This window comes from Hyperolius riggenbachi, chromosome 3, assembly GCF_040937935.1.
Source record: "Hyperolius riggenbachi isolate aHypRig1 chromosome 3, aHypRig1.pri, whole genome shotgun sequence".
In the NCBI taxonomy this organism is placed as follows: Eukaryota; Metazoa; Chordata; class Amphibia; order Anura; family Hyperoliidae; genus Hyperolius; species Hyperolius riggenbachi.
This window is the reverse complement of record NC_090648.1, coordinates 178,436,542-178,448,703: the sequence shown is the minus strand read 5'-3', so window position 1 is coordinate 178,448,703 and position 12,162 is coordinate 178,436,542. Positions and strand designations below refer to the sequence as shown.

The window sequence follows — 12,162 nt, the reverse complement described above, 5'->3', positions numbered from 1 at the left end:
CCCAGTATGGACACACTCGCCTGCAGCCAAGCTCGAACACTGCAGAAAACCATTTGACCAGAGAGGGACCCAGTGCTGAAACGGTGGTGTGTAAGATGATTTTCTACAGTAGTTTCAGTTAAAGTTTTGTGTTTGCTGGGGGGGGGGGGGGGGGGGGGGGAAGTGTGTGTGTGGTGAGGCTGCTGTTAGAGATTGGGGGGGCTGGTGGACAGTGGGCCTTGGGCGTCAAGAAGTAGAAATCCGGCCCTGCCTCCCATTGGAGGTACAGTACTAGCACCTGCAGATTTGGTGGATTCCAAGGTTAAGTATACCCTAGGGCTACATAGCCAGGCTGGACAAATCGCTAGCACAGTATCCAGGGCTCCTTAAAAATGGCAGCCATCACTGAACAGCGGCAGTCACTAGCCTCCTGCGAGTGGCTCCGATACCTCTGTGGGCAGGACTTGCAGCAAGTGCCCTGCAAAAACTTTCTGCTTGCACTTGAGCCAATCATGAAGCTTCTCTTCGAAATGGAGCCAATAACGATAAGGCACTCACATCTGTTATGCAAGTGGCTCCGATACCTCAACCTGGGTGACTTAGCACTCTCCTCTCTACTCAGTTTTGCAGCAAGTAGGCCCCGCTAATGATCTGCACTACAAGTGAAAGTAGCCTGTACTCCACAAGTTACCAGAAGCGTCATCGCTAATAAGGGAAGAGATACCCGGCAATGTGTACAATCCTGTGGGAGGACTGTGACAATACTCTTATCAGTGATTGCAAAATAGACATTTTGTTTACGTTCACATTATTACTCATTTTCCCCAGGCTGCACATTTGTACAGTATATCCAGCACCGGTGCCATTCTTCTTGTCTTACAAATGTTATCAGGCATCAAATCACTTGCAACCAGCCAGAAGAGAGCATGGGTTTCACAGTAACATATGATGCAAGCGCCACCCACTGTTTACTATTTACAGAGTCAGCATTACGTAGGGGCCAAAAAACAGGTTTACTATAACAGAAGTTTTATTATATCAGTGTTTACTATACCAGGCATTGCTCCCATAGACTTATAATGCAGATTGGCCGGGACCTGGAGAGGTAGTTTACTATACCCAAATGTTTACTATAGCAGAGTTTATTATAATGAGATTATATACTGCAATGCTTCACAAAGGCTGTGTGTCCAGACCACGTTGCAGCTTTGCATATCTGGTCTAACAAAGCTCTGGATCTCTCTGCCCAAGAAATTGCCAAGGATCTGGTAGAATGAGCCCTTATATTTGTAGGTATATTACTACCTACACTCTGATAGGCCAATGTGATAAGTTCTCGGATTCATCTGGCTATTGAATTTTCTGAGGCATGTAAACCCTTACGGCTCACCGCAAATAAAACAAATGACTAGATCTTCTCCATGGTGTTCTCTAGAGGTAAGTAATGACTGCTTTCCTGACATCTAAACCTCCCAGCTTTCTTTCCCTCAATACGTGGGTTAGTGGAAAAGGATGGTAGCACCACCTCCTGAGGTCTGTGAAACTGTGAGGCTACCTTAGGAAGGTAGGTTGGGTCTGGCTTAAACACTATCCTATTTGGATGGATCCTTTATGGATAGCCCTTGAATATCACTCACCTCTCTCGCAGTTGTAATCGCTACCAAAAAAAGCCACTTTCAACGTCAGTAGCTTAATAGGCACATCCTGCTAAAGTTCTAACTTCTCTGACATTAAGAAATCTAATATCACTAAAGATAAAATCCCATGGGAAAATACTTTAACTGAAACTGTCTGAGCCCTGGCAACTGCCCTCAAAAATGTTTTTACATGAAGTTTCCCAGATAGTGGTCTATTTATAAATACAGATAACACTGAAACCTGTACATGTAGCATACAGGCAAACTGCAAGAATTCCACAACAAATTCAATCTCATGCCATCTGATATTCTTCCTGTCCTACTTTACTGTAAATGTTTCTAATACTTTTTTTCTGCATTTTAGTAGGGTAGCTAGGACATTATGCAAAACCCTGTTCTTTTAGACTCTGTGCTTCAGGATCCATGCTGTTAGGTTAAAATGAACTGGGTCGTCATGTGCCAGGTCCCCCTGTTTCAACATATCCGGTCTGTCCCTAAGTACCATGGCCCCCTCACTTTTAGGGTCCGCAGAAAAGGGAACCAAGCCCTTCTCGGCCACCACAGGGCTAAGAAGAGCTTGTCTGAGAAATCCAACTTCCTGAATTGGAAATTGAAGCCGGGATGTTTTCCTCCATGAGGCTTAAAGGTGCAACTACTCTATTACTCTATAGGTGTGATCTGGATTCCCTACAAAAAAAAAAAATTAAAAAAAAATATAATAATAATAATAATAATAAAAAAAAAAACAAGCAGTGTGACCACGGGTGAGAGGAAACAATGAAAGAACTGGGGATGTAAGGAAGGGTCGAGCTCTATACCCAGGGAGAGGTTAATTGTGAATCACAATCTATTAAACATTTTGATTTGCATGCATTTCCATATGGGAGGGACCAATGTTACTCTCAGGGGGGCCTTTCCTGGTGGATGAGAAGAGAAAGATTTTAAACAGATGTTAAATGACCCCTTAGGAGAAAACGTGACTTGAATAAGGGCCAATGTGTCTTCTTGGAAAAAGCAATACAGAAAAGAACTTCTCTACTTATATTTGCCAGTGTCACCAGCAGATGGAGAACTAACAAGACAATTTATGCATTTCATATTTTCTTAAACCCCCCCCCCCCAAAAAAAAAACTGATCATTGTATTTTAGTTCTAAACATAACCAACATTAAATATGTTACCGATTGCAGTCTGTCATACTTGAATAGGAATTAAGGTAAATTCTAACAGAGGGAGTAACACTCTGGAATAAATATCCAATTGAGGTTCTAACCCCTCACCGCTATCCAAAACCTACAACATTTATTTAGTTAACCTTTAATACTCATTTATTCCCAAAATGTACTTTACCTGACTATGTATGTTTTTTTCAAAATCCAGCTGCTCTTTAAGCGTTTGCATCTTGTTTTCCAAGTCCACTCTCCACAGCATTTCATCGTGCAGCTGTTTTGTTGTGTCTTGTAATGTGCACTCTAGCTACAGAACACAAAACACATGACAAAGGTTTTCAATTACACTTTACAAATAGTTAGAAATTCTACTAACCAAAACAAACAAAAACACAAACAAACACTTTCCTAACCTCATACAACACCTTTAAGGCAGCTAGAGAGCAAAAATGTAATCAAATATATTGATCCAGCTGAACTAAGGGTCAAATTTGAGATCTATGGTCTGCTGACATGTATGATCAGAGCAACTTAAAGAGTAACTATACCAGTTGCCTGGCAGCCCTGCTAATCTATTTGGCTGCAGTGGCGTCTCAACAACACAAGAAACAAGCATGCAGCTCATTTTGTCAGATCTGACAATGTCAGAAACCCCTGATCTGCTGCATGCACCATAGTCTATAGTTAAAAGTATTAGCGGCTGAGGATCAGCAAGATAGCCTGCTTAAAAGGAAATAAACAGGTCAGCCTCCATAGCCTTCTAGTTACAGTTGTCTTTTAAGCCTTGTACACACGTATGAGGCATGTCATCCAACTGGTATCAAGATCTGATCCCTCCGACAACACTGCAGGGCTGAGACTGTACTCCTGCTAAGGGCTCTTTCACACCAGAGCTGATTTCTGGCATTTTGATGCAAAGTCAGTATTTTTTGTTTTCCAAGGTAAAATGAAAGTCTATAGACTTTCATTTTACCTTTGTTACGGTGTGACACACCCGGGAGAGCTTTGAATCGTCCGGCACTAGCGGTTTCCCGTCTGGTGAATTATAACTACCGCCGCTAATCAGCGTTGCACCGCAACTTCCCAATGTCACTCAACACGTGCAGGAACTTGAGTTTGTGCATGCGTTGACTAACGTGAAAGAGACCTAAGGGATGACACACACTTGCGTTTTGCGCTGCTGCGATTATTCAAGTGAATGAAAATGTGGTTTTCAAAACCTGAACACAGGGCAAACACAGCCAGTGTAGTGGCGGGAGGGGAAGGGCGGAGAGGCAACAAATGGCACAGAAGTGATGTCACACAACCAGCAGCGAGGTGAGTGGGAAGAACACTGCTCTTGGCCGGCGCTTGGTCGAATTGTTTTCGCCTGGCTTCGAGGTCGCTGTACACACGCTAGATCCTTGGCAGAAAAACATTCAGCAAGAAACCTATTCCAAGCCCAGCCCTATGGATCATGGTAAGGCCACAGAGAGACAAATGAGCACAACATATCCCAGAAGGTTGTCCCACAGAAGAGAGCACATGGCAGTATTCCAACATTTCCCCACTAGAATACAGGAAGCGCTCTGAAATACCATTTCATGTTTGATATATCTGTTCCCTCTTTACATACTATTCGGCTATTTCCTATAAAGACTGAGACAATACCAGAAAGTAAAATCTCATACTCCAGCTATCTGTGCCTTCAGATCCTGGATCTCCTCTTCTAAATCTCTTTTGGCGCTCAGAATAGTGGCGATCTCAGCGTCCTTCGAGTTCAGCTTTGATCCCGCCTCCCTCAGCTGGTTCTGAGCAAGACTTAAATCAGATTCTTTCTTGGCATTCCTGCAAAAAAATTACACATAAACTATTAAACATTAGGTCATCAGATAAATCATACTCCGCATCAGCCATCAGTTTGGGCTTTAGTGACAGCAAACTTGGGCTGAATTTACAGTGGGGCGAAGTTATCGTACTGCAATTGGATGTCTGTGCAAAGTTTAGAGTGCATCCGCTGTGAAGCGATCCAACGGGCTCCGATAACCCAATGCAGTGCAAGCGGTAACAGTGAGGCATACTTTTTATTGACTGTATGCAACACAACACTGGCATACCATGTGATGCCACTTTTCCCCTCAATTGGGTTCTTGTTTTTACAGGAAACACAATGCAGTTCCCACTGTGCACCTATCCTAAAGCAAAATATAAGGCCATTTTATACAAGTTCCTGTGCAACCAAAAAAAAGTAACCATTTCTGAATTTTTTGGGACCACCATTAGCAATAATTAGGCCAATAATCCCTGACAGCTGTATTAGATAGTGAGCTGTGGAGGTGTCTTACCATGCCTGCTCTGAGGTGAAATTATTTTATGTTTAATGAGATGCATGTGGCATAAGGTGCTGTCATATGCACGGTACAGCAATACTTTTAATTGTGCGTGAATCAAGTCCATTATCCAATAAAGTGCCCTCCTCAGAGATACTGTGAGCTCTATCACATTGGCAGAGGTAGAGATGGACAGCACTCCTGTATGTAGATACAATGATGTGCCACGGTCAAAGAGTCAGGCAGCACTCCTGACTCGCAGATCCAAGTAGTATAGAGACCGGCACCATCAATATGTAATTATGCTCTTTATTAGATAAAAAGACACATAGACATAAGGCATATACTACTACTACTATACTACTACTTGTGAGCTCTTTCACAAAAACAAGTATATATACAGTCACAGCTATTCCACGGCATCAGATGTACTATACTGCCAGTAAATATGTCCACATTTGACTCAAAGGAGAGGTGTTTGGAGTAAATGGCTCACGATTTGGCATAAAAATTGGATGATCCCGGATATTGATCTCCAGCTTACCCAGTACAAGACCACTGCTAGATGGTACATTACCCCGGAACGTATACAAAAATTTTCCAAACAAAGAGAATTGTGCTGGAGGTGTGGGCAGGAGGACGGGTCCGAATTGCACATGTGGTGGGCATGTCCCATATCAAAGACCTTTTGGGATAGTATAATAAGCTTTTGTAAAAACCTGCTAGAAGGGGGCTTTAAACTTTCTCCAAGTGAAGCTATTTTTGGCATATCTGAAGCAGGCGATAGTAAAGAAAGTGCTCTAATTAAAGAGCTAGGAACAAAAGTCGCAAAAAGAATGATAGTAGAAAAATGGAAAGACTCGACTCCCCCCCCCCCCCCATCTCGATGACTGGTTGAGCAGAATGGATCGGTTGTGTGGCAGCGAAATCAACGGCGACACAGCAGATCACACACCTGACTTAGATTGTACTCAGTGGGTCAGATCCTATAGGGATACCTGGCTGTCAATTACAAAAAATTATATGGATAAGCAATAAGTATACATATAATAAGATGGGTTAGGGGCTACGCTGTATAACACGAGTGGGGGTAAGAGTGGAAAAGTGGGGTGGTCAGGTGGGTTGGGCCAGGTTAATATGGATGGGTTATGGGTTAAGGAAGGGTATGCTTGGTTGAATGTAAGAGTTTCTGAATGTGTATACATACTCGGTTGCAAGAACAACAGGTTATTACACCTCCCTTTCATTTAAGATATAGGGGATACAGGATATGGTAAGACATGGTTAATTCTGGAATGGGGAGGGTTGCGTAAGGGAAGGGGGGAGTTTATGGTTTTTGAAGCACGCATAGACATAAATATAGTGAAATAAAGTTTCAACTATGTATGGCTCAAACAATGATGAAAGCATTTTTCAGCGCTGGTTTGGGCGTCCAAGCGACTAGACCATAAGCTGATAAACTTCCCATATCAAAAATGCATCTGAGTTTGAAAAAAATAAAAAAAAAAAATTAAAAAAAAAAATAAAGGAGAGGTGTTTTTTTACTATATTTGTAGGAAAATGGTATTTAAACCTCTTCTGTGTCAGTAAAGCAACCCAGCACATTCATGCACTGCCTTCACATCCACCCAGCCCAACTGCAGGATTATGCCTTAATTTAGAATAATTTGGAAAGTTGTCAGAAAACTTTAATGGTTTTATTGCAGTCTGTGTCTCTCTGGATGGAAGTTTGACTTCCTGTCCATGACACCTCGATGGAGCTTTGTGACTTTACTATGAAAAATGGTTGTCTGGTAAACAAGAAATGAGGGACAATGAAAAAATACAATTAAAAAAGGGCAACAGAGGAGTGTCAGTAGATTTACACTGCAGATTGATAACTTTTCAATAGATTGCACACAGATTTTCACTAGATTTCAGTGTGCACTGAGTAGGAGGATTCAATCCCTGTCAAATTGGGTGGCAATCTATGTGTGTATGGCTAGCATAACACAGATGCAGATTTGCTCACCGCAACCTCTGTATTTAGGTTATCAAAGAATTACCGTACATATTTATTTAGGCCCCATTTAACCACTTGAGGACCCACCCTTTACCCCCCCTTAAGGACCAGCGCTGTTTTAGCTGATCTGTGCTGGGAGGGCTGTGCAGCCCCCAGCACAGATCAGGGTGCAGGCAGAGCGACCAGATCACCCCCCTTTTTTTCCCACTAGGGGGATGATGTGCTGGGGGGGGGGGGGGTCTGATCGCTCCTGCCTGCCTGGGTGTTGCGGGGGGGGGGACCTCAAAGCCCCCCTCCGCGGCAAAATTCACCCCCTCCCTCTCCTCCCTCCCTTACCCGGAGATCCGAGGCTGCACAGGAACGGATCTGTCCTGTGCAGCCTCTAACAGGCTCCTGCCTGTCATGTGACAGCGATCACCGGCCGCAGATTGGCCGGGGATCGCTGATCTGGTACAACGCTGCTACTGTTAGCAGCGTTGTACGACTGTAAGCAAAGCGGATTATTTCCGCTTGTGTTTACATTTAGCCTGCGAGCTGCGATCGGCGGCCCACAGGCTATTCACGGAGCCCCCCGCCGTGAATTGACAGGAAGCAGCCGCTCGCGCGAGCGGCTGCTTCCTGATTAATTAGCCTGCAGCCGGCAACGCAGAACTGAGTCGCTGGTCCTGCAGCTGCCACTTTGCCAACGCGCGGTATGAGTGCGCGGTCGGCAAGTGGTTAAACAAAGGTTTTCTTAAAGAACAAGTGACACCCATGCTAACCTAGAAATAAAAAACACATATATAAGTAGATAAATACTACTTCTACTTACATAACAGATGTATTGTGCTATCCACATAATGATTCCTGTGAATTTTATAAAGGAAAAGCAGAAAATCCTATTCTAGGCAGTGGCCATCTTGCTGACATCATATCCTCCCCGACTCTTGCCCCCCCCCCCCCCCCTCCTTTGCTCATTGTGTATTCATTATTAGCTGCCCTCCTCCCAGAGTCTTCAGACACTCCCACTGAGGTGTATACTAACTGCACTTTTTTTTTTTTATTTACACATCCAATCACTGAGTCACCTCAGCCTTGCTTGTAAACACAAGTAATCAGAGGGTGTTTCTGATAAGCAGCTAGGCAGGGAAATAAATGAAAGAGGAAGAATATATTCTAGATAAAAAGAACTCCCAGCATTCAACTCTTTGGCACTAGGGCCAGTGCTCCTAAAGTATGTGATAACTACAAACCATAACAGCAGAAAAAGTTTTGCAAGTTTTGAATGCAGGATTAGCATCTTTATCACTTAATACACTCAGACCAGTTGCTGTCGAAATTAGATTTTTATGGTGACAATACCGCTTTAAATGCCTGGAAACCAACATGTGGTTTCTCAGGCGCTTGCAAGCTGGGTGGCAATATTTGAGGCTTCTAAATCAGGTGCCTGGTGACATAACAGCACTTCCATATTAAACTCTTTAGTTAATAATTATTTATAGAACGCTGGCACCTTCCACAGCACTTCATAGACTATATAGTCTAAATGGTCCCTCAAAAGGAGCTTATAATCTAATCCTACCATAGTGATATGGCCATTATAGTCTAGGGCCAAATTTCAGGGGAAAGCCAATTGACTTCTTTTTAAGTGTGCAAATTCCTTGCTCACTACAAGAGACAGGCCGAGAAAGGCCATGCCTAGGCAAGCATATGTAGCTGAGGGTAGTTGGTGTTACAAAGAAGCTGCTTCTTCTGAACTGCCCTTAATGCCCCATAACCATGTCTACATGTTTCTGTCTATAGGTCAACACTGCTGCATTTTTGTCAAGGAAGAAAAATGTTTTTCAAAAATGTACGTATAAATCAAGGCCATACATACAGGCCATGGTTGGGAGAGTTTCAGAAAGTCAAAATAACAGGCCATCAAGTGTTGTACTAGTTTTATAAACAGAGCAGTAGGTATGGTCAATGAGATGCAAATAATTCAGAGTTCGTACATGACTATGCAAATTTTTATTGCTCAAACTTTGACCAAATGAAGCCAAGGTTGGATTTAACTGATCCACTTTCAAACGGCATTAATTTACATAATTCTGCTTGAACTCAGATCTGCATTTTATTGACCATCCTTACACAACAGTAAAGATATTTTAATTTCAACTCAGTCGTTTCTATTGCTCCAGAATGAGAACCATTTCCCTGGGCCAAACATGAACTTAAGATTTATACCCAATAGCTGATAATTCAGATGTCACAATCAATCATCAGCCTTCTGAGTCTGATTAGTTACATGCAAAGTTCCAGCTCAGCCCAGAGGAGCATGGATGGTCAGTGAGATGCAATTAATTCCAAGTTGGTACAAGAACCTGCTCCAGAGTCAAATCTGTGGTCTCTATACACCAGCACCAATGTCATAAGGGTAGGTTTCCACTAGGCATGCTTTATGATTACAAGAGCTCCATATTAAATTGTGAATCAAGCACATAGCTTCCACTAGCACAATCTGAATCTTGCCAACATGCAAACACATTGCAGGTTTCATTCCAGTGCAATTCGCATTTCATTCCCATGCAATGTAATGGAGCATGATTTGCAAGTGTACAAAAAATGGCACAGCAAGATATAAAAGGGCGAGGAAAAAAACAAAAACAAAAAACGTTTGTGCATTTCCTGTGCGATTTGTGATAGTGGAAACCCTACCTTTGGTTTCTAGGGGAACCCAAGTGAATTAGAGGCGATGTAAGTGGGTTTACACATGTACAGCTACTTTCCAGTGTTTTTGTATACCAATGTAAACCTATAAAGATGTGAAATTTAGGTAGAGATGGGTTGCCACATATTAATGAACTCATCCCCAGGTAAGCCTAGAACCACACAGCCTGGCACAGTGTAAAGAGGGGCATGAAAGTCTGTGCACACGCACAGGGAGGGGTGGGCACAGGTGAAAGGGCCTAGGTGTCTGTGGGAGGGAAAGGGACAGAGAGATGTGTGCACAGGATGTAGGTGACATGTAATAGCACAGGAGAAGGTAGATGCCATAGCTAGCCTGCAGCCTGGCATTGCTCCTGCGGGCATTGAGCGTGCAATGACCTGGCCTGCAGCTGCCGGTGCTCCTCCCGGATCTTGCCGAGCTCCACCTGCAGTCGGGCCCTCTCGTTAGCAGTGTGGTCCAGCAGCTTGCGGGCATCTGCCAGTTCGGTCTCATAGAGCAACCTGAGATTAGAGACCTCCCTGCTGGTGACCTCCTCCTTCTCCTCCAGCTGCAGCTTCAGCAGAGACTTATCCGCCTCCAGAGACCTCACCCTCTCGATGTAGGCGGCCAGCCGATCATTGAGATGCCGCAACTCCTCCTTCTCCTGCAAGCGGGAGAGGCGGGTCGGGCTGCCCGGGGACTGAACTCCTGCTGGCGGAGTGCGTGGTGTGCTTCTAGCGGTAGTAACGGGAGTGGAGGCGGCCATGTCTAGTCCTCCCTCCTGCGTGCGGCGGAGTAGCGGAGGCCGAGCTGCGCCCCTCTATATCAGCTCCCCCTGGAGATCGGTGCTGCCCACCCAGCGCCTGTACCGGCCGGAGGGAGGAGGAGAGCTGCGTATACCGTGTCCAGCCTGCTGCTATCTACGCCACACTGACCTACGCACACTACGTTATGACCCTGACACAGGCTGCCTGGCTCAACAACATGCTACACTGATAACTGCTATGATGACCCCATCACAGGCTGCCTGGGTCAGCGACATGCTACACTGATAACTATGCTATGATGACCCCCATCACAGGCTGCCTGGCTCTGCAACATGCTACACTGATAACTATGCTATGATGACCCCCATCACAGGCTACCTGGCTCTGCAGCATGCCACACTGATAACTATTAACTATGGTATGATGACCCCATCACAGCCTGCCTGGCTCAGCAACATGACACACTGATAACTACTATGCTATGATGATAATAATAATAATCTGATTACCCCATCACAGGCTGCCTGACTCAGTAACATGCTACACTGATAACTATGGTATGACCCCATCACAGGCTGCCTGGCTCTGCAACATGCTACATTGATAACTATGCTATGACCCCATCACAGGCTGCCTGACTACGCTAAGACCCCCATCACAGACTGCCTGGCTCTGCAACATGCTACACTGATATCTTTGCTATGATGACCCCCATCACAGACTGCCTGGCTCTGCAACATGCTACACTGATAATCAGTGGTGTAGCTAGAGATTATGGGGTCCCCATAGCAAAACTTTCATGGGGCCACCTGTCCCTACCCTATGCATAGGAGTTAATTGGGCAATTGACATTCTCATGCAATCTACACTGCATGTGTGGGCCCTGAAACAAAGTCAGAGGGTGGAGGAACACAAGAAAGTTAATAGTGAATACATTAAGTACTGCCTGGGCCCCCTCTGCTTCAGGGCCCCATAGCAGCCGCTATGGCTATTGCTACGCCCCTGCTGATAACTTTGGTATGATGACCTCCAACACAGGCTGCTTCGCTCTGCAACATGCCACACTGATAACTATGCTATGACCCCATCATAGGCTGCCTGCCTCTGCAACATGCTACATTGATAACTATGCTATGACTCCCACCACAGGCTGCCTGACTACGCTATGACCCCCATCACAGACTGCCTGGCTCTGCAACATGCTACACTGATAACTATGCTATGATGACCCCCATCACAGGCTGCCTGGCTCTGCAACATGCTACACTGATAACTATGCTATGATGACCCCCATCATAGGCTGCCTGGCTCTGCAACATGCTACATTGATAACTTTGCTATGACTCCCATCACAGGCTGCCTGACTACGCTATGACCCCCATCACAGACTGCCTGGCTCTGCAACATGCTACACTGATAACTATGCTATGATGACCCCCATCACAGGCTGCTTCGCTCTGCAACATGCCACACTGATAACTATGCTATGACCCCATCATAGGCTACCTGGCTCTGCAACATGCTACATTGATAACTATGCTATGACTCCCATCACAGGCTGCCTGACTACGCTATGACCCCCATCACAGACTGCCTGGCTTTGCAACATGCTACACTGATAACTATGCT

The 12,162-nt window shown here is 44.8% G+C and overlaps 1 protein-coding gene across 4 annotated transcripts in view; it reads right to left on the bottom strand.

Annotated features, from left to right (window-relative positions):
* LOC137563190 (lamin-B3-like) overlaps positions 1–10,724 on the bottom strand; it is a 48,501-nt gene extending 37,777 nt beyond the window's left edge. For 3 of the 4 annotated variants that reach the window (XM_068275333.1, XM_068275330.1, XM_068275334.1), the window contains exons 1-3: positions 10,165–10,724; positions 4,455–4,611; positions 2,966–3,091 (exon numbers count right to left, since the gene is read on the bottom strand). In XM_068275333.1, the coding sequence (XP_068131434.1) occupies positions 2,966–3,091; positions 4,455–4,611; positions 10,165–10,532 (651 nt within the window). In that variant the 5' untranslated portion in view covers positions 10,533–10,724. The remainder of the gene's footprint in view (positions 1–2,965; positions 3,092–4,454; positions 4,612–10,164) is intronic. The other variant, XM_068275331.1, reaches the window with a different exon arrangement.
* Between the last annotated feature and the right edge of the window lie 1,438 nt (positions 10,725–12,162).